Below are 21,263 nucleotides of genomic sequence, written 5' to 3' on the forward strand. Positions count from 1 at the left end.
AGCCCTGCCCATCTGCATCTCTTGCTTCATCTCCTGCCGTGTTTGGCTCACTGTCCTCAACGGGACTGTCATTTTTGGAGAGGTGTGTTTATTGTTGTGCTGATAAATGGGGCAAATCACATGCAAACACAACCTTTAAAAAAGCCTAAACAATGCAGCCCTCTCCTCTTCATCTCTGGGGAGAGGGGAAATCTGTAACCCATCCTTAGACCCCACTGTGAGTGTGTCCCACATGATTTTTCACCTCAGGGTTGGCCCCATGGGGGTTTGGAGCAGCGTGGCAGCTGCTGATCAAAGTAGGGCTCTGGCTCAGCCCATCTGGGTTCTGGCACTCGGTGCTGATCCCTGCACCCCACCTTAGGCATTTCGCACAAGCCAGAGCATTTGCTATGGTCATTTCTGTCCCTTTGTTTTGCTAGCCTTGAGCTTCCTCTTGTGTTTTTTGGAGTAGTGACATGTCTTCCAGTGGAAATTTGTCCCAGCAGAGAGTTCTAGAGGCTCTTGACCTGCTCCCATAACGAAAATTATTATTGTTAGTGAAAAGCAATTTAGTGACAGCTATGGAGAGTAAAAACTCCCATTTATTCTCAAATTTAGGAAAGAAAAAAAAATCCCCAACTTTTAAATACCGTCTTCAAAGGGCAAGAAAAATGGGCTTATGCTCTTTTGCATCCCAGCAACAAGTCATTGCTGAAAGGAGTGCAAACTAGAAGGCAGTTTCTCTTTATGGTGGTGATGGGGATGTCTCTAAAGCCAGCCATCTGGGGATTAAACTTTGTATTGACGTTACTGGCAAGTACTTTGTCCTGTCTCTTTTGTGTGCTCTTCTGGATTTTGATGTCAACTGTGTTAAACTAGCCTTGTGCTTGTTAATGCAGTTTCTGGGCCTGCTCCCATTGAAGTCATGGCAAAGATCAGGCTGATTTTGGTGGCAGTAGAATCAAGTCCTCTGTTATAATCCAGGGGATGTGTTGTTTTAGCAGGTATTTCTCCTGTGCCACTGGCTTAGGTTTATGATAAGCTTGGCTAGTTTTTGCTGCAGCGGTTGTAGGCACCCTTGCTCTTCAAGTACATACTGGAAGAAGGTTCAGAGCCTAGGAAAGCTACCCAAGTCTCTGCTCTGCCAACAGGAAAATTTCCCCATAGCAGCTTCCCCCAAGGAGAGCTTAACAGTGTCACTGGCAGTTTCTGTGAACTTTTCTGGTTTGTGGTTTGGTTTTTTTTTATTCATGTATTTGTTTCGCTCTATTACTGTTTCTAATTGGACATGGACAAGATTTTTCTATTGTTCCTAGACAAAGATTATTTGGATTTTTTTTTTTTTTAGTTTGACACTTAAAGGTACCCCATAATTAGGCATATGAAGATGTGGGCTGCTCTTAAAAAGTGTCCATAGCTGCTGTGTCTGGCTTGTGATCTATTCTGCGAACAAGAGCTTCTGAGTCTCATTTTGCAGGTGGCCATAGCTGATAGACACTGAAGTGTGCTTGCTCCCCGAGCACTCCTGCTGTGCTCCATGCAGATGCTGACTGGTGGGGTTTGTCCCCCACTCCTCTGTGCTTTGGTTCATGTTATACAGAAAGAGGAGTGTTTCAGCTGGTGGCTACCAGCATGAATGGATGCTGGGATATTTATTGTCTGTCCTGTTGCAAGCTTGACCCCATCACGTGACAGAAACAATAAAATAGAGATGGGTCTTTTCAGGGCAGCTCCATGTCCCACCTTTGCCATGATTTGTGGCCTTCCTTCCCATTCTTGGCCACTGCTCTGGCTGCAGGGAGGCCATAGGGTGATATTAGGTAGCCTAGGGTTTGGGGTTTTTTAGTGTTGCTGCGTCATCAGTGGCAAAATGATTGTTCTGGTCAACATCTTGATGTCCTGTAGCCAGGGAGTGAGAGTTCAAGAGCTGCTGGGGAAGCGATGGAGAGTGAAAACAGCTTTGGATAAGAGCATCCTGAAAGGAGTGCAAACTAGAAGGCAGTTTCTCTTTATGGTGGTGATGGGGATGTCTCTAAATGGCCATTTTGGACATTTAGATGTCCATTTTTCCATGGAATTCTCGATGGAAGAATGCTGTTTCACTGAGACCAGGGCATGCTGCAGAAGTCTTAAGCTTTTGTCTCTGAGCAGCAAGGGGTTTCTGGTGGAGAGCAGGAGTGGTTTTCCTGCTATTCCAAGCAGACCACATTTAAATTAAGTGGAAGAGTATCAGCTGGGGAGAGAGAATTGTTTGAGAGGTGATGGTGTGAGGTGACAGCCCCTGCTCAGAGGAAACCAGGAAAAGGACTTGAGCCTGGATATGCATCTGTCGAGTGAGCTATGGCATTGCCATGTCCTTGCCCTGAAGCAGTGGGGACAAATGCAACATGAGGAAATCTGCCAAAATCCAACTCCTCTGTTTCTTCTTTCTTGACCCTGTAATCTAAATTTAATTTTCCTGCGCTTTATTTTCTGTCATCTTTATTCCACACTTCCCTTTAGTATCTCTGAGGGCTTTTGCCTGGCATCACTTCCTCTACATCTGCCAGGCCTGCCTTCTCTCTGACCTCTCCCTAACCCAAGAGGCAATTAGAATCTCAACATCAGATTTCAAAGTTTGGGGTTTTTTTGTTTGCAGAGGATGAGAAGGGAAAAACAAAAGCAGTGCCCTGAGTAATTTAAACTACCCACAGGCACATCTGTGCCTGTGTGATGACAGCTCCTGGTGGGAACTGCCCATTGCTCCCTGCACCCTCCTCCACTGCAGCTGCTGACTGGGAGGGAACAACCTGAGGCCCAGCTCATTTTGGTGTTAGGATTCAGAGTGGTGGAGCCCAGACCAGAGCCAGCTGCATCAGTTGGCACTCGCCACCCATCCTGTGGGTCCCACTGCATCAGTTGCCAGCAGAGCCATTCTCTGGGCTTTTCTTGTCCAGATGTACATTCTCACTTACTCCCAGCTCTCTCTATTACATGCTTTTCCTCTTTGTCCAAAGAGCAAAAAGGTACGCACAGGTAATTTTTTTTTAGTGCTTGTATCAAGCATCCTGAAATAACTAACTCTTCTACCCAATGGTGTGAAGTCTAGAGGACATGGAATTGTTCTTCTGTGTTTAGTACAGCATCTGACTGCATTGACACTGATCTCCAGCTTTAGTTGTGATGGAATGATAAAGCAAGTGTTGTTTTGATGTGGCAAGAGAGAATGCTTCAGGCAAGCAATACAGTGCACTAAATCCCTTTCTTCTGAGACTGAAGGTGTGTTTTCACATCATACAGGTATCAGTGGGTGACCCCTTTCCTGCTGCCTCCTCTGAAATATTTCTTACAATGAAGATTCAGTGTTGTTCCATAGCAAAGCCTCAAAAAAGGAAGACTTTGTTGCTGCACATCAGCTGAGTTTATTGCAGTTGTGAGGAAAACTGAAAACACTCCAGAGCAAATAACTCATCACAAGTGTTACTACATTGATGTGGTTTTCAAGGGGATCCTGACCCTTTTTTCCTGACACCAGCCTTGGCAAGAGAGTAGGTTGAGCTGCACCTCTGTGGGGCCTTGATCTCGCACAATCTTGATAGCAGCAATTCTGCTGGTTCTGTGCCATTTGAAAATCAAGCTCCTGAATGCAGGGCCTGGGCCCTTCTGTAAGTGCTGCAGATGTACACCCCTTTCAGGATTCCTCCGCTCCCTAAATTGGGACCTTAGCTGCGAGGCAGGAGAGTCTGCAGGTGGATCAAGAATGAGAAGGATGGAGAGTGCTGAGGAAAAGTTGCTGTAAAACTGTGGCAGCTCTCCCAGTTTGGGAGTGATTCTGGACTGAAAGGTTTTGAGTGGAGACACAGCCTGTCCCAGCCACGGGGGCAGCCCTGGCAGCTGCTCCAGGGCCCCTTTCTCCCGGCACACACTTGGGAGAAGGAGCCAGAGAGCAGCCAGTAGTTCCAGGCTTGTTGCAGCAACAACATCTGTTTCCTAGGTGCACTTTGTTTCTGAAGAGGCTGTGCAGCACGCTCCATCTGCGCCCTTCTCTCTTTTTTTTCTTTTTTTTTTTTTTTTTTTTTTTTTTTTTTCTCTTTGCCGCTTGTGCCGCGTTCGGGGCGGCCCTTAGGGGAGGCCGGCGCTTCCCGGGAGGACCCTGCGCCAGCTCCGTGCCAGCGCTGCCTATCGGGCTCTTTGCACCCGGAGCAGTATTGTCAGCATCTTGACAGCTGGCCGGCTGCATGCTTATTAGTAACTACTTTCCTCTTGCCCTCCACCTCTCCTTCGCCTCCATAACCACCTCCACCCTCTCCCTTCCCCCTTCCCGTTCCTGCCCCATCGGCTGGCCAGCCCTTCGGGGAGCCCCCAGCCTCTCCAGATTAGAGCTCTCCAGGGACTTCGTCCTTTTGAAAGGAAGAAAGAAGGAGGAAAAAAAAAACCAAAACAGAAGGAAAAAAAAAAAAAAAAGGAGGGGGAGAAGGAGGGGAGGAAAAAAATTTATTAAAAAAAAAAAAAAAAAAGAGAGAGAGAGAGAAAAGAAAGAGGGGGAACAGAAGAATGAAAACAGACCCAAGGGGCAATAGTCCCTCGAGCCATTTCACTGCATTACAATGAATATGGACTCTATTAAGCTCCGTTCTGCCTGTTAGTGTTTCCCAGGGCAACACAGCTCCCATATGGCAAGCATGCAGCAGATTAGGGTAGGCCTCCGGGCTTCATTGAGGGCCCGAGGCTTGACTGGCAGTTGAACCCCATCCTTCCCCCCCCCTCCTCACACTTGACACTGCCTGTGTTTATCTAAAGCAAAAAGGGCCCGGGTGGGAGAAGGGGGCATTTGGGGGGTTATTGTCCCGGGCAATGGGAGAGGGCAGGGAGAGGGGTGGGGGGGTGATGAGGGAGGGAGGTGGGATGGAGGAGAAAAGGGGTGGGGGGGCGCAGCCCCTCATACATATTCAGGAGGTGTCTTGAATGGGCAGAGGAGAAATAAAGCAGATGGAATTCATGTTAAAGAACAGCCACAATCGCCCTCCAAAAACAAGGAGAGAAAAGCGGGCAGCCTTAAAGGAGCGTAGGGAGCAGCGTTTATCCAATTAGCAGGGTTGTCAAATTGAATTTACTCAGAATGGAGGGGGAAGCCGGAGGGGGGGGGGGGTGAAAGAGGGAAATTAAGTGTCTAGGGCATGGGGGGAGCATGATATTGAAGAAAGGAGGTGGATTTTCTTTTTTTCTTACGCTTTAGCCTTGTCTTTTCAAGGACTGGAGCTGCTTTCAGGGCACGCCAAGGGGCAGCAAAAGCCAGTGTGTATACTCTGTTTTAGCACAGGCTCCTCTCCCGGTAACTGTGGAAAAAAGGACGTGTACCTGTGGGGCAAGGCCATCCTTGCATCCGTGGCCTGCCCGCACTAGAGCTGTCCCCAGCTGGCAGGTCATGCCACCCTGGGACCACCATGCCACAGGCAGTGCCCAAGGTGAGCCTCACCCATGGCGGTGCCACTGCTGTGGGGACACTGGGGAGCCTGTGGCAGATGTGAGGGTGGCATTTCTTCTTCAGGCAGCCTCACACTTGCTGGCTGATGAAATGCCAACGTGAAGGGGTTTGCTGGGTCTCAGCAAAGTCAGCCTGATCAATGCCACCTGGAAAGTGGCGCTCAGTTCAGAGGAGCTGTTGGATGGAGAGCTGCCAGAAACTGCAGGCCTTGGGTCCTCAGGGATATGAGCAAAAGTCAGACAGGCTATGAGAAGGCTTTGCATCCTGTTGCTAATTCAAAGCCAGCATGCCCAGTCCTCTCCCTGGTGATGCTGCAGGCTGTTATGGAAAGAAACTGCTCAGGGAAGTAGCTTCATCTTGAGGAAGACAAAAAAAGTTACAAAGATGTTTGCATGTTTGGTTTGTTGCTGGTTTGGTTTGCATGAGCAGTTCTGTTCAAGGAAAAGAGATGTTTTCCCTGCAAGTTTACTTTACTTTTTAAAGAGGTGTCTGTTTCTCAGGACTTGCTTGAATTAAAACTGTGATTCTTTTTAGGGTCACCCAGATGCAGTTTTTAGGCAAACTCACTGATCTCTAGTGGTTTCGCCATGCCAGGTTTTATTCTGGATATTTTCTTTCTGAGTATGAGCATGAATTTATCCCAGGCTTTCTCTGTTGTGGCTTTTTGATGGACTCTCTGAGCTCACAAGCAACTGCTGAGAGAGTCTTTTTGCCTAATCACTTTAGAAAAGGGAGAAGGCGACCCTCTCATACAGTTAGTCGAGGGCTACGTTAAAAGAGCTAATGCGCTCTGAAATCAGCTCTCAGTGCTACAAGAGAGAAAAACAGGCAAGCTTTTATCCTTGTTTCCACAAACACTGTGCTACCTCCTTGACTTCAAACATAGCAGTATAATATTGGTTTCTGCCTTTCTGCCCACTCCTGATACCAGCTTTTTCCCATTTGGGATCCTGCCACTCCCTATGGCATCTGCACACCCATCCCCATCAGCGGCCCATGATGTTCTGTGGGAGAGGAGCACCAACTTCTGTCCTGCACCAACCTGTCCTTTTTCCCAAACCCTTTCAGAGAAAATGAGCCTAACTTATCTGTGTGAAATTAATACTTTGAAATGGGGACAGGGGTTGGGTAGAGGTTAATTTTGCCCTGTGGGATGTTACTGTTTGATGGGTCAGGGAGAAGCAGTCAGGGATGTCCAGATTGCTGTCCATGCCCAGGAATCCTGCAGGGACTTTGCAGCTGATCTGCTCAAAGATGTCACCTGGACAGTATTTTTGCACCTAGAGGATTATACAGTTGTACAGTGGGATTTTTCAGAGGGGATGGAAAGCATTTAGCATCCAAGAACAGCTTGCTTGATAGGATGGAGGTTCCTATCAAAGAGCTTTTGATTTCCAGCCCCACTTGCCACTGCTTTACTGGACAACCTTGGGCCAGGTTGGCTTCCTCTTCTAGCCCTCAAGATTCCTCAATTTGTAAAACAAAAGGGTGCTGTTGCCCTTTTCTTTTTCACGTTTTTTTTTTTTCCAGCGGTTTTTGCTTTAGGCAGGAAAAAACTACTGTGTTGTATTAAAAAGTAATGATTACAAGTAAAATTGGCTCATAATACTGTGTAAGACATTGATTTTTCTGAAAAGCTGAGGTCTCAATGTATGAAACAGAGAGCTGGGAGTTTCACTGTCCCTACTTGACCTGCTGGAAACAGAGAGCAGCTGCAGTGAATTCTCCAGCGTCACCCAGGGTGTCCCCAGCTGGTAGCGGGACTGCAGTTGCTGCAGCCTTTCCCTGGGTGCAGAGCAGTCCTTGCCCCTTCCCGCTGTTCCTGCCTTGCAGGAAGGAGTTCCCAAGGTCCGTGTGAGTGACACAACCCCACCCGCTGCCACGTGCGTCGGTGCCTCCACACAGCTCCCGGCCTGCCTGGGCATTCCCGCAGCCTTCCCACCATCCGTGCCTGGGATGTGTGCTGCGGGATGCTGCCCCGGAGCTGGAGCACGGGCTGGTTCCTATTTGGGAGCCTTGTAAATTACCGGCAATGTGGCAGTAACAAGGGCTGCTTGGCTGGCCCTTGTTAAGCAGGAGGGGGCTTGGGGCTGTGAGCTGCATTTCCTCAGTAAAACCTTCAGTTTCTAATCAGCAAACACCTCTCCTGCGGCCTGTGCTTAATTCAAGTCCCTTTTTCCTTTCGAGATTTGTCACCCCCCCGCGCAGGCGCGGGCCTTTCTTCCCTTTTATATCCTCACCTCTGGTTTTCCTTGCTCGCTCCGCCGCCTTTGCCGTGCCCTCCGCCGCCGTGGCACAGCTGGGGCTGCAGGCAGGGGCCTCGCTGGCCTTAGGTGTGTGGTGGGAAGCTGAGCCGACAGATTTTACACCCCCACCGCCCCTCCTTAACTGATTAAGCTCTCGTTAATTTTGTTCTCTTAATGGCCCCTCTTTTGATTTACTGGGCTGTCTGAAAGGGACTTAGAGCTCCACCGACAGGAAATTGTTATTTTAACCTGGCAGGAAAGAATTTAAAATAAATAAACAAACAATTTTTTTTTTTTTGTTTTCCCTCCCTCTCGAATCTCTTTAAATTAATTTAACTCTTTCTTTTCCTAGATAGCAATTAAGCAGGAGCTGTCAGGAGTGGTGTTATTGGTGGCTGCAGAAGTGCTGCAGCCAGGGACACTTCACAAGGAACCTGCCTTGGGGAGAGGAGGCAGCAGAGCAGGACCCTGGCATGCAGCAGCCCTGCAGCCCCTGGTGCAGCCTCTGGGAAGTCAGCTGGGGTGCCTGGGGTCTCCTCCACTTCCCACCTCTGCCTTCTTTCCCACTGCAGTCCACTCTGGTGCTGCTGGCAGGACACGAGGCAGATCGAAAGCTGTCTGATTGATAAAGTTCCTTGCTTTGCATTATTGCAGCCTGCTTAAGGACAGCATTTTCAAAAGAAGTCAGCTCCCATTTAGGCATCGAAGTAAGTTGGTTGCCTATTCAGGAGTGCTCAGCATGTCAAGAACTGAATGCTTTTGAAAATCTGGCTTCAATTGTAAAAGCTGAGAATTTCAAAATCTGGCCCCAGATCCTAATAGTTCTTTTGGAATTGATGTTTTCATTCATTTTCCTCATTATTTTTATGCTGGCCATTTACTTTTTGTACTTCACTCAGCTGTGAAAGAAATGGCCACATGTCCCTATTTAGAGCTTGTACTCTTGCCTGGAGGTTTGGGGAGGTACCATGCATACACTTGTTGCAACACACCTTCTCTCCTCATTCTCTGCTCAATACTGTTCAATCTGCCTAGTGCTGTGGCCAAATTTTTTGAGCTCCCCTTTTTTTTCTCCCCACCTATTGCTCTTCATCTTTTCACAGACCTGGGGGCAGCCAGTTCAATCACTGCATCCATGTGCCTGGGTGGTCCTAGCTCACGAGGGGTCTCATGCACAGTGCTGTGCCTTTGGCTTTGCCCTTCTGGCCAGAGGCTCTGTGCAACGCAGAGCTGCGGGGAGGTCTGGTTGGGAATATCTTTTCCTACCCCCTCCCTCAGCCTGGGCTCTAGGGAGCAACTCCTTTCCATCCAGCATTTTTCCATCCTGCTGCCAAACCCATCCAGATAGGGGGAATGAGTCAGCTTTGCTCCATAGGCTTCCAATGCTGAGGAGCCAGACAGTAAGTCCTACCCCAAAATGTTTCTTCTGCATCAGTGAAAGGCTTTCAATCTCCAGTAAACGTTAGGGTGTGAGGTGTTTTTAAGCCTGAACTACCTCAAAGTCTTTTCCAGATGAGTGTAATTAGTGTGACCATAACTTGTGCATCAGCAGTGGTGTCAACAGTGCATGTTGTGGTATGGACAGACCCAGGGCACTTTTACAGCCACCATCAGTGGGGACTCCCCGTGGTGGCTGTGGCATAATGAAGGGTGCTTTGGTGGCTGTCTTACATGGAGAAATAAACTTGAGCAACTCAGATGGGTCTCCAAGTCAGTCAACTAAAGTGTTCTGATTGACTTGGAGCTGTCAAGTCACTATGTGCTGGTTGGTGGGGGAAATTTTGAGACTCTTCTCAGGTGAGGAGAGTGAACACCAAGAAGAATGAGGTGTGTGGGAGGGAAGTTGCTGTCTTGTCTCTGGCACTGGAGTTTCCCCACAGGGATTTCCACATGTAACGGGGCTGTGGCCTGCAGTAGCTGGAGTATGGCCTAGGTTCTCTCTGGATGCCTTCAGGATATGACCAATGTCTGAACTCCATCCATGCTCCTGGATGCCTGCAAGCCACATTGGGCCATGCCAAGCTTGACTTAATTTATTCTGCCTCTCAGTAGGGCTTGTCATCTTGGCCTCACAGCTACTGTACCCATGTTTCTGTAACTCCTGTAAAGAGCTGCCTTGGGCCAGCCAGTGCCATGGATTCATACTGGCCTGCAAAGGGCCATGTAAAGATGCTCTTTGTGGCCTTTCCAAACTCCAGCAGCATGTTGCTTTGCTTGATGTTTCTTCCTTTTGAAATCACCAGCTCTGAGGAGGTTTATCTTTCCTCTTCTCAACTTTATGTGTCTCTTCCATAACTTCTCCTTCAAGCAGAGCTCTGGGATGTGGTGGGGGGGAAAGGGGACAGCTTGTGAGGCTGTCAGAGGGACATCCCAGTTTGCAGAGAGGCATGCAAGCCAGCCCGCTGGGTTCTTGCTGTTACAGTGTGCATCCCAGCATGCTGGCCATGGACATTGCCCTATGCTGCACTTCTGCACCTTTGCTGTCACCAAAAGCCAAACAAAGTAATTTGAGAGTAGCTTGGTGATATTTCCCCAAATATGTGTGGTTTCCTTGCTAGCAGTAATCAGCATTGCCTTGAACAACTCACCAGGCATCTCAGGGGGAGTATGTGTCAGTCCTTACTTCAGGAGTTAGGAGGTTTAATTTTGGGGGTTATGATTGAAGGAGCTTGTGCCCTTTTTTGACTGAGATTGGTATGGAGAACACATGCTCAAACAGGTGATAGCTCAAGCAGTGACCATGGTGGAAGTAGGAAATACCACCCTGCAGAGTCAGGTGCTCCTGAGGATGGTGACTGTGGCTAATGAGCTGTTTGCTGCAGGGGGAGCAGACAGTGTAACTGCTCTTTGGGCTGGCTGCCATGGCTGCTTTGGGTTTGGTCTTGGGCTTCTTCCCTCTAGACATGCCACGGGAGCAATTCTGCAGTGCCCTAAGGCTTGCAGGTTGTCTTGGTGCTGCAGCTGAAGAGAGCTCAAAATCCTATGGCTGCATTGTGATGCCAGTAGAGGGAAATCTCCTCTTGACTTCAGCCTATTGCCTTTGATTAAAGATGAACTCAGTCTGACATCTGAGGTGTCTCTTGGGGCCGCTGCTGAGGTCTTTAGTCCCCCTGATCTGGCTTGTCTGCTTTAGTGTTCCTTCATGGGTCTCCAAAGCAGCTGCTGCAGTGTGCAGCTCTTCACAGCAACCTGGGTTGTGACAGGTAACCTTACATTTCTAGTTTTTTGGGGCTAGTTGACACTTTCAAGTATGAGCCTGGTGGTTTGTGTAGAGTTAAAATAGGTGGTGTGTTTCAGGCAGAACTGTTAATCTGAACTATTTTCATAGGTTGAGTCTCTTAGAGTGGACTTGTACTGCTCATTTACTTTAGTGTTCAAAATATAATATATTCCAGACATAAACAAGAAGTGGCAGCAACACTCAGTGGATAGCTTCAGTGACACTTTGTTGGAAATGTTTGTGTTTTGCTCCTGAAGATTGCCCGGTGTGCATCACTGTCAATCACTGTGCCAAGTACAAAATGGGGCAGGAGACTGTGTGTCTGTGTGTGCCTGTGTACTTAGGATGGGATGTCTTGGGAGACTCCCAGCTGTGCCTGGGCGAGAGCCTGGAGAAGAAAATTGATTGCATCAGCATCTGTAGTCTCCTCAGGCCACTGGCTTGGTGATCTGGCAGTTTAGGGATGTTGGTAGAGAAGCCAGGCAGGACTGCCAAGCAGAGGGAAGCCTGAGGGTTTCATCCATCCTATCTCTCTTGTCATCCACAGGAATCCGCTGCCACAAGTCCACTGCATCCCCTGCAGCAGCTTATGGGACCCTTCCCTGGGCAGCCCAGGTCACAGCACATGGGATGGCAATGACACGTGGAAGGAAGAGGCCCATGTTCCCCGTCCCTTGCCTCGTGCTTGTGGCTGCCAGCTGTTTTGCCAAACTGAGTGAGTGTCTTTTCTTATCCATTCTGCTTTGCCTCAGTGCTGTTTAGCGTAGCCATGCCTCACAGACAAAGAGGTTTCCTCTCTCTGCTGTTCCCTGAGTAGCCTTGACCAAAGGTCTAGGTTCAAACCCTCTTCCAGAGGAGGATACATTTGGAGTCGAACATTTCTCTCAGGCGGTGCCAGGAAGAAATGGGCTGAGGTTCATCTCTAAGAATTAGGGTGGGTGTATGAGGACTCCAGGGGATGCTGCAGCACAAGGAAAGGCCATTTGGAATGCAAATAGTACAGCACTGCAGCTTTTTCATCTGTCCATTCTATTGCTGAGTCTCACAGAGCTTTCTTATTCCCGTTTTTTCCCCTCTGTGCAGGTGAATCTCTGCAGGTCACAGTGCAACCTGCCTCTATTGTCCAAAAGCTTGGAGGCCCAGTCAGCCTGGGGTGTGTGGTGGACCCCCCCCGAGTGAACCTCACCTGGAGACTGAACGGGAAGGAGCTGGCTGGCTCAGACGAGGTGCTGGGAATCCACGTGGAGCGAGGGAAGCTCAGCATCACGGCTCTCACCAACCGCACCGTGGGGCGCTACCAGTGCATCGCTCGTGTGCCTGAAGGAGTCATTGCCAGTGTCCCTGCAGTGGTGACCTTAGCCAGTGAGTAGCTTCAGTTCTCTGACACCCCTGCCTTGCTTGGGCCATCGCTCACACGTCTTGAGAGCTCACCCATTCTTGCTTGCTCGTGCTGCCATCAAGGGATGACTCCTTTGGCATAGGCCCTTTTGTAGCATTTTTGTCATGGACTGGCTGACATGGTGTGGCCCAGTCTGACCCAAGCTATCCTCCTTCTACGTGATAGGCTGCAGATCTGGCCTTCAGGGAGAAGTTCTTGCAAGACCAGGGAATGCCTGAGCTGTGGGATTTGGTTTCCTGTCAGTTAGGCTGCCTCCTCTGGTTCCTGACTTATTGATGGAGTTTGTAAGTAGTACCTGCTGGAGCTGATGGCCCAACTGCTGCTGGGGCTGATGCCCACACAGGGTCAGTGTGTGCTAAGTTTTACTGCCTTCTTGAGACACAACTCTGAGCAAGGGGCTTTGCTCCTATTCCTGAGCTTACACGCTCCTCACTGCTGCCTTCTGGCACTGGGAGACGTGTGCATGGCCAGAGGTGTCTTAGGTGGGCAATTTTTCTTACAAGCACCTGGTTTTGGCCAGATGTTGTATGTATTTGGGCAGAAGGGATTGTATCTCGATGCATGTGCAAAAGAGCAGTGGAGAGCCCCACCTTCTCAGAAATCCACACAGTGTTTGGTGGAGCAAGTGTGTGCAGAGGAGGCTGCCATTGCCTTGCAGTGACAGTCCCTGAGTGTAGAAAGGGCTTCATCTTTCCCAGCAAAAGGGAGTTTGGGGCTAAGTCTTAAGAAAATGAAAATGTGAAGATGTTTGTGCAAAGTGGGGCCTGGCTTTGCTTTAAAGCCAAGAACTATTGGCTTGTCACTGTTACATTAATCAGGAGTGAAATGTTTAGGCCAGACAGGGTGGGAGGAGGAGGCCAGGGAAAGCAAGGAGAGAGTTGCTGAACTCTGAAGCAGGGTGGGAGGGGGGGAGTTGTCACGGGGCCGAATCTGTTGGGGGATTTGGCCTGAGCCCCATGCTGAGATTAAGTTTCGGAGAACACATTCCAGAGCAGAAAAGGGGCTGTGTGTGCTGGTGGCCTGATAGAGAGAAGGAGAGGAGGGGAGAGGCGGATGGGATTACCAAGGGCATGATTTGAATTTAGGAGAGCAGGGTGTGCACAGCTCCTCAGCCTGATCAGCTCCTGCTTAGCTGATCCCCTTTTCTTTTTTCACTCGCGTCCCAGCCTGCTACCACCAGCTCTGTCTCCTGGGAAAAGTATGTCTGACCTATCTGACTGCTTTAGCAGGGAATGGGGACAGGTCCTAAGGCACCAGAAGGCCCCATAATGTCCTTCAGGACGAATCAAAGCCTCTGAGTAGTGCATGAGCCCTCTCCAGGAGCCAAATCACCTTTGCCTAGTGTGTGCAAAAGAGAAGGACTTGGCCATTGCTGTGTCCCTGTCATGGCAAACGCAATTCTGGGAGGAAGTCAGGAACACCACTCAGTGGAGCTCACAAAACTGGAGCCAGAGGCTGGATGATCAAGCAGCTAATCCATTGTGGAAAACCCCTGTGCTGTGCTGTGCTGCACGGGTCCGTCATCCTCAGGGGTAGCTGGGGATGGCAGAGGCTGCATCCCACACACCTGGATAACCTCGGGTGATAGAGAGCACCCAGATGGGAAAGATATAGCAGTCAGTGAGTGAAGAGAGATAGGGCATCCCAGTGAAGGTGTGGGACTGAAGGTGTGGGAGGAGAATCTTCTGGAGAGGTTCAAATAACCAGTCTCATGTTCATGAGCTGGAGTCTGCTTGCCGCAGTGGTGTTGCTCTGAAAGAACAGGGAGCACCACTTGGTGGTGGGACTGAGTTTGAAAGCTGTGGTAGCAGCTGTGGCCCAGGCTTTCTGTCCTGCTCCAGACCTCCTCTATAGGACCTTGCTCAGAGCTGATTCAGTGATGACCATGGTGCGAGGAAAGCTCCTGGCAGGTCAGCTTGCAGTTGATAAATCTCCTCCAGATAACCTTCAGGGCTGAAAGAAAACCCTCTGAAAGTCTTAGTTCCACCCAAAAATTATTTTGGGGTGGCAAGGAGAAAGTGAAACTGGAATGTGTGAATGAAAGCGGTGGGGGGAAGGAGGGCGATGGAAACATTTTCAAGGCTTGGGTTTATTTTGGAAGAGGACCTGGAGTCATTGGAAGAAGTGACTTGCTAGGTTTTGAGGAGTGTAGGTAAAGTTGTCTGGCCAACTTTTAGGCTATTTCCCCTCCTTTCTTTGGGCCTTGTTTGAAGGAAGGAGTCTGGAATGCCCCAGGCTCTGTGTGCCCGGTGCCCTGGGGCCTGCTGTGCTTTGCTGATAGTCAGCAAGCAGATAGCCATCACTGCAGTGCTGGCAGCCACGGTGTAGCCCTGGGACTCACACCTCCTTCTCTCATCTGAGCCAATGAGAGTGATGCTGAGGCCATCTCTCTTCCCCCTGGCTCAGAGTGCTGGTTGAAACTTGCACTTAATTTCTCCAGCAGAGATAAAATAACTGTTGTTATCCAAGAGGTAGAGGGAGGAGGGATTTGCAGAAGGGAAAGATTTCACAAAGTGACAAAGGGAGCAGCACTTCAGGCATTACTTGGGCACCACTAAGTCCAGTTAGAGATGAACTGGAGCTCCACAGCAGTTGGAGCACCTTGGCAGCCCATGGCATGTCAGTGCAGGTCACACCTACTGATCGGTGCTGGCCTGATTGTGGTGCACAAGATCAGCCCTGCAGGCCCCAGGGCAGCACTGCAGTCTGGGACAGGAGTATCCCTGGTTTTCCAAACCAGGCTTTAAGCCTTGGTATGAATGAAAGCTGCAAAGAAGAAATGTTTTCTGTGCCTGATTCTAGGTGGCAAAGTTGCCATCCTGCCAGAAAGCCCTGCCCCAGCCCCTCTCCTGGGCAGAGGTGCTGTATGTAAAAGGCACAGCTGCAGTGGGCTCTGGCGGGGCTGAGTGATTCCACCATGGACTTGTACGTGGTGCTGAGGGCTGGTTCTGTAACAGCCACAGGCTTGGAAGGTCAGGAGCTCTTCATGGAGCTCACAGGGGCTACTGAAGTGCAGGGCTGAAGCAAGGCTGATGAGCAGAGGTAGCTGTGTAACTCCCAGAACTCATCTGTAGGCATAGAAGATCAGGGCATCAAACACAGCAGCAAGCCTGACCTGGATAGACATGATATTTGAAAACAAAGCAGAAAAATAGATGAGGGGTGCAGTAAAAGAACTCCACCTGTTCCAGTGTCCCTGTGGCCGGGGGTGTGGGGTTGCAGGTAGCTGTGTCCCAGGAATGCAGTGGGCAGGGGTGGCTCATTGCCCTGTTCCCTCCATCAGTGCCATGGGTGAGGTCAGTCCTCGGCCTTGTGGCAGCACGTGTGGGGAGCTGGGCCTCACCATGTGGAGCTTGTGGGCAGTGACCTTGCACGGGGTCAGGCTGGGCATCCCCCAGGAATTTGCAGCTGCTTTCTGAAGACAGCCCCATTCATTTTCCTCCGCTAGGGCCTCTTGGCAGATACTCCCCAGAGGGAGGGAGGAAGGGAGGGAGGGAGGGATGGAAGAGGATAGCTGCCTGTTGGAAAAGCATATGCAGAGCAGGCACGGGAGCTCTGGTCCCGGGGGCAGAGGTGATGTGAGGAGGGGAGAGAAGGAAAACACAGGTGGAGTTTTGTGAACCATCAGAGCTGTGGCTCTGAGGAGTGAGATGGCCCAGGGCAGGGGTGATGAGCTGGGGTGGGTATCAGTAGGCTGGAGTCCGTGGGGCTGTGCCTGTCTCAGCAGGGTGGGAGGAATCTGGTGATGACAGCACCAGTGCCCAGGCTCCTGTGGTGCTGGCTGGACGGGGAGTGAGAGCCATAGCCCTAGGCTGCTCTCACAGCTGAGGGGGGAACAGTGGAAGGTGCCTGCCCCCAAGCTGGAGGACCCTATTCCTGCCTATTCCCCTTCCCTCCCTTTCCTCTTTCACTCTTCCCTTTGTCAGGGAAACCTTTTACCTTGGGGCCATCATTTCATTTACTTTTGCTTCTTCTCCAGATTTATTTATGGTCTCCCATTCATTTAATCAGCTCTGTCTTGCCTGCCTCGTTGCTTGGCCCCCAGCCCTGGGACTCAGCTGGTTTCCCTCCCCAGTGACAGCAGCACAGTTGGCTGCAGAGCTGCACCCCAGTTCACCCCATCATGCCTCAGAGCTGGCTGCAGATGGACATGAGCAATGGCCTTTGGTTGCACTCCCTCCTGAACAAAAAAAGGGGGGGGAAAGCCCTCTTGTCCCAGCACAGCTGGGATTGGCACTGCTCAGTCTGTCTGTCCGCAGCACCTCCCGGACAATGGCTGGGAGATGAGGATTTGCTTCACTGTGGTCAGGCGTGTCTTTTAAGGACAAGAACATGGGCTGGCACGCTCGGTGCTGCCATGCGAGAAGGAAAACCCAGCCAGTGAGAGGGGATGTGGTTTCTCCCAGCTGCAGTCGTTGTTAGACTCCAGTGCAAATTGCACGTTAGATGTGGGGCCTGGCTGCCACTGACTGTGCAGCTGAAGGGGCAAGTGCTGCATATCCCCCTGGCATGGATCCTGTCCTCCAGCCCTCCCTGCTGGTGGGGGACATGCATGGTCCCCCCACAACTCAGAGGCAGCTTGTTTGAACCCCCCAGGATGAAGCTGGTTGTCTGAGCTTGGCACTGTGCCCTCTGTTTTGCTGTGCTGGGGCCAAATGCAACAGGATGTGTGGGGGAGCTTGTCCCATGCACAGAGGAGGACAGGGGTGACCCTGACCACCCCTCACCAGCTCTGGCTGACCCATTGGCCCTAAAGGATGGCTCTACATGCCCATACCAGTGGTGAGCGGGGCAGTTGAGATTGCCTGTGGCCAAAATCCACTGGCAAGTCAACCAGTCTTGTTCTCTGTGGGGAAGCAGGAATTTAGGAGAGTAGTTTGGCAGGAAGCTCGTACACTTGGCATATGAGAAAGTAGTTTGTCCCAGTTCTGCTATTTTTCCCCTCTCCCCTGCCAGCTTCACTCTGCTTCTCCAAAGGCACCTGGTTCTTGCTCCCCCAGCCACCCCAGGATCCCTTCCTTTCCTCTGTTCTTTCCCCCATTGTCTATAGTTTCACCCCTTGTCCCTCACTTCTGGGCTTGAGGGGAAGCCAGGAAGAGCTGCAGCTCCCCACTGTGGGGCTGCACCACGCACAGCTGTGAGATGTGGGCCGAGCCACCATCTGGGGGGCTGCCTGGGAGAGGCCCCCACGCCTGCCCAGCCCACAGCCACCCCAAGGGGTGCCCTGGCACAGGGTCATCATTTTCCATCTTCAAGACGGCTCTGCTATGCCAGGCCCTTGGGTTTGCTCTTTTTCCAGGCTCTTGGGCCCCTTCTTCTCCTCAGGGTATGTGTGCATGTACACGTGCTCGTGTAAGTGTGTGTGTGCAGATCCCTGCCAGCATTGCTGGAGCCTGTGCCTTGGCTCCAAAATCTTAATTTGGCTGTGATGAATCCAGACCACCAAGGCGCACATTAATTTTCCTGATGCTCGTTTATATTTTGTTGATCGGCAAAACATGCGCAGTGTGGGCAGGCAGACCCTGGGCTTTCGCCACTTCTCCACCTCTTTCCATTTCTGTGGCTCTCACTGTTTTATTCCTTGATCAAATATAAAAAGCAAAGAGGAGAAAATATCCATCATCGTTCCCTGCCCTAGCAGTAACTTTTGTTGGAGGGGGAGCATGAGGCGCTGCCAGCTTTTCACAAGTTAAGAGTTAACTTTCATCTGGCTTTAATATCCAATGGAAACATGGCTCCCCTCCTCAGCTTGTCTTAAAGGATTAATCACATTTCTGAAGTTCACCCGTATCCCTTCTTTTTATTATTTTTTTTAATTGAACAATGCCAAGAAATTCCAGAAGTATTAAGCATGTTCATTGCAAATCATTTTTATGACATTGCAAAACCTCCCCTTTTCTTTTCAACCTCCTCTCCTCCCCTCAGATCTGGGCCCGGGACCGCTGGCTCCCCCAGCAGCCGCCCGACAGCCCCTCCGCACCGCGCTCGGGGAGGCTTTCTCGATGCCTTGCCAAGAGAGCTGGTTTTTATTTAAACTCCATAAAGGATCTTGCTTTAATCAGAAAGTCTGCTTGAGAAATTTCATGTCACTTTTCCATGACTGTGGGTGGGAGAAGCTTGGAGCCAGAGTTGTCTTTTGCTCTTGGAGCGCTGCTGCATTTCCCAGAGAACAAGCCCCGCATTTTTCTGCTGGCTGGGGCTGCCAAGGGAGGCTGCCTGCCGCCCGCCCGCCGCCAGCTCTCCTGCTGTCCCCCGGCCCCAAACTGCCCGAGGGCACGGCTGCCACGTTCTGGGATGGGTTCTGGGGCCGAGGGAGCTGTCGACAGCACGAGGCTGTGCCCTGGCTGCAGAATGCAACACACTGCATTAGACTGGGGTCTGATCCAGAATTAGTGGCATGCCATTCAGGAGATCTGTTAGCCCTTGATCCTGGGAAGAGGCAGCAACCTGAGCCTCGATACGACAGTGTGACCTGTCACCTGTGACAACAACCAACTGCGGGATGTGCTGTTTTCACTAGGGGTGAAAACACCTGGGCTGGTGTACAGCATTGTAAAAATGTACGAGGGACAAAACCTCCTCCCTCACAGCACAGGTGTCTGAGACAAACTTCAAGCTTGCAGTGCATCTGCAAGATTTGCCATCATGCCCAGAGAGAATGGAAACTAGTTTTCTCTCTGAAAAGTTTGTTGGGGCCAGGTTGGCATACTCCCTGCCCTTCCAGATCCGTGGGGTTTTGCTGCAGTCCTCTCCTCCTGCTTTAAAAAAACTGGGAAAACAAAATGTTAGGTACCCCTTCTTCTTAGTTCCTGTGCTTCCAGTCCTGCTACCCACATCAGCCCAGCCAGGGTGGGAACTCCCGTCACAGCATGGGCAGAGGGATGTGGTGAGACAGGGTTTTCACAGCTGCTTTAGGGAAGGAGCAGCTGTGCCATGTTGTGGAGGAGCTGGTTTTCCTTGCAAGTCCCTGTTCTGTTAACTGGAGTTTGGGCACATGTGTGGTTAACCAGCTTCCAGCTGCAAGATATTTGATTGGAGCAAGAGTGCCTGGAACAGAGATGCTGATTTCTCAGGTGTGGGAGGAGCTCAGGGAGCATCACACACTTCCTCCCACCTGGCATCTGTACACCCTTGAAGCAGGCTGGGCTTCCTGAGTTATGACTACAAAGTCAGCTTCTCAGTAGCAGGACAGCAGCCATGTGTGAAGTAGCAGGCGGCAGAAGGACCATTTTTGGCTGCCCTTCAGTGCTACAGTAAGTTGGCTTATTTTTTACTCTCAGGCCAGGATTTTTCACACCCAGTTTCCCAGCCATGGAGCAGGCAGTTTCTCCAGAAGCTGTGTTTTAAGTTACTCATTTTGTAGGAATAAAGGGGGGGCAGGGAGGGGGAGTCGTGAAAGGAAGCCAGTTGCCCTAGCTGCTGGGGTCACAGCAGTCCTCTGCCGGCACCACGAGGAAACAGCCCCGAGTTCATGGGGAGAGCAGGAGCTGATGCTGAGATGTTTAGCCAGCCACTGAGATGCCTTGTCTTCTGCTCTCTTTGCAGATCTCAAAGATTTCAAGTTTGACGGCCAGCATGTGATCGAGGTGGATGAAGGGAACACAGCTGTGATTGCCTGCGACCTGCCTGAAAGTCACCCCAAGGCTCAGGTCCGCTACAGTGTGAAGCAGGAGTGGCTGGAGGCCTCCCGAGGTGAGCGCACAGAGGTCTGTCCCAACAGGACCCTCAGTTTCACCCTTCCTTACCAGCAGTAGCTATCTCTACCTGCTGCCTCCTTGTCCCTTTGCCACCTGTCTGAACACAAGTTACTTCAGGGTCCCTGGCATGATCTCCCTGATATCCATGCTGCCTGGGACATCATGGTTTTTTCTTTCCCCCTCGTCCACCTTTTCTTCCGGACACTGCATGTGTTCCAGGAGGCTGGACAGGAGTATATCTTGTGATCATGTGCCACTTTCTCTTCTCTCTCTCTAGACAATTATCTTATTATGCCATCTGGAAACCTTCAGATCGTTAATGCCAGCCAGGAGGATGAGGGGACTTATAAATGTGCTGCCTACAACCCCGTGACACAGGAGGTGAAAACTTCAGTCTCCAGTGAGAGGCTCCGTGTGAGACGTAAGCCATTCTCCCTTCACCGCACATCTCCAGCTCTGGGGGCTGTCTGGTACAGCTGGCTTTCTGTGTGAACCATTATCAGTTGCTGAGAAAACTCCTTTCCAGCAGCAGAAGGCCCCAAGGGCTGCTCCTGGAGTATGTGTATGCAGCCCTGGGGTTGCCATGCTTCCTTAGGATTGGTTCTTGGTGGTAGGCGGGCAAAGGCCCTTAGCCCTTTGGCAAAGTGGCTTTGGTGTGTGCAGAGAACCCTTACAGAATGTCCCTCTGGTCCTGCATTGCCATTTACCATCCCAGCAGAGGAAAACAGCCTGCCCTACCATTGTCCCTTCTTACCCACTGCGCAGGATGCCCTCCCACCATCCGCCTTCTTTCCCACGCACCTCCTTCCTCCATCTCTCCTCCCCAGGCTCCACAGCGGAAGCAGCCCGGATAATTTACCCTCCTGAGGCTCAGACCATCATTGTCACCAAGGGCCAGAGCCTGATCCTGGAGTGCGTGGCCAGCGGGATCCCCCCGCCACGGGTCACCTGGGCCAAGGATGGCTCTGGCGTCTCCGCCTACAACAAGACGCGCTTCCTGCTCAGCAACCTCCTGATCGACCCCACGAGCGAGGAGGACTCGGGCACCTACAGCTGCACCGCCGACAATGGCGTTGGGGAGGCCGGCGCCGCGTTCATCTTCTACAACGTGCAGGTGTTCGGTGAGTGCTGCTGGAGCCATTGTTTCAGAAAGGACTTGGACATCTCATCTTCTTCTAGGGGAAGATACTAGCGCTGAAGCACTCTTCTTCTCCCTGGACAAACCACAATGTAATGCAAACCCCTACTTGTGGTTCCA

The 21,263-nt window shown here is 50.9% G+C and overlaps 1 protein-coding gene across 2 annotated transcripts in view; it reads left to right on the forward strand.

Moving 5' to 3' along the window:
- BOC (BOC cell adhesion associated, oncogene regulated) overlaps positions 1–21,263 on the forward strand; it is a 54,438-nt gene that overhangs the window by 20,168 nt on the left and 13,007 nt on the right. For both annotated transcript variants that reach the window (XM_063148310.1, XM_063148311.1), the window contains exons 2-6: positions 11,457–11,624; positions 11,993–12,271; positions 19,854–20,000; positions 20,283–20,426; positions 20,833–21,126. In XM_063148310.1, the coding sequence (XP_063004380.1) occupies positions 11,540–11,624; positions 11,993–12,271; positions 19,854–20,000; positions 20,283–20,426; positions 20,833–21,126 (949 nt within the window). In that variant the 5' untranslated portion in view covers positions 11,457–11,539. The remainder of the gene's footprint in view (positions 1–11,456; positions 11,625–11,992; positions 12,272–19,853; positions 20,001–20,282; positions 20,427–20,832; positions 21,127–21,263) is intronic.

This window comes from Melospiza melodia, chromosome 2 (assembly GCF_035770615.1).
Source record: "Melospiza melodia melodia isolate bMelMel2 chromosome 2, bMelMel2.pri, whole genome shotgun sequence".
NCBI classification, from domain to species: Eukaryota; Metazoa; Chordata; class Aves; order Passeriformes; family Passerellidae; genus Melospiza; species Melospiza melodia.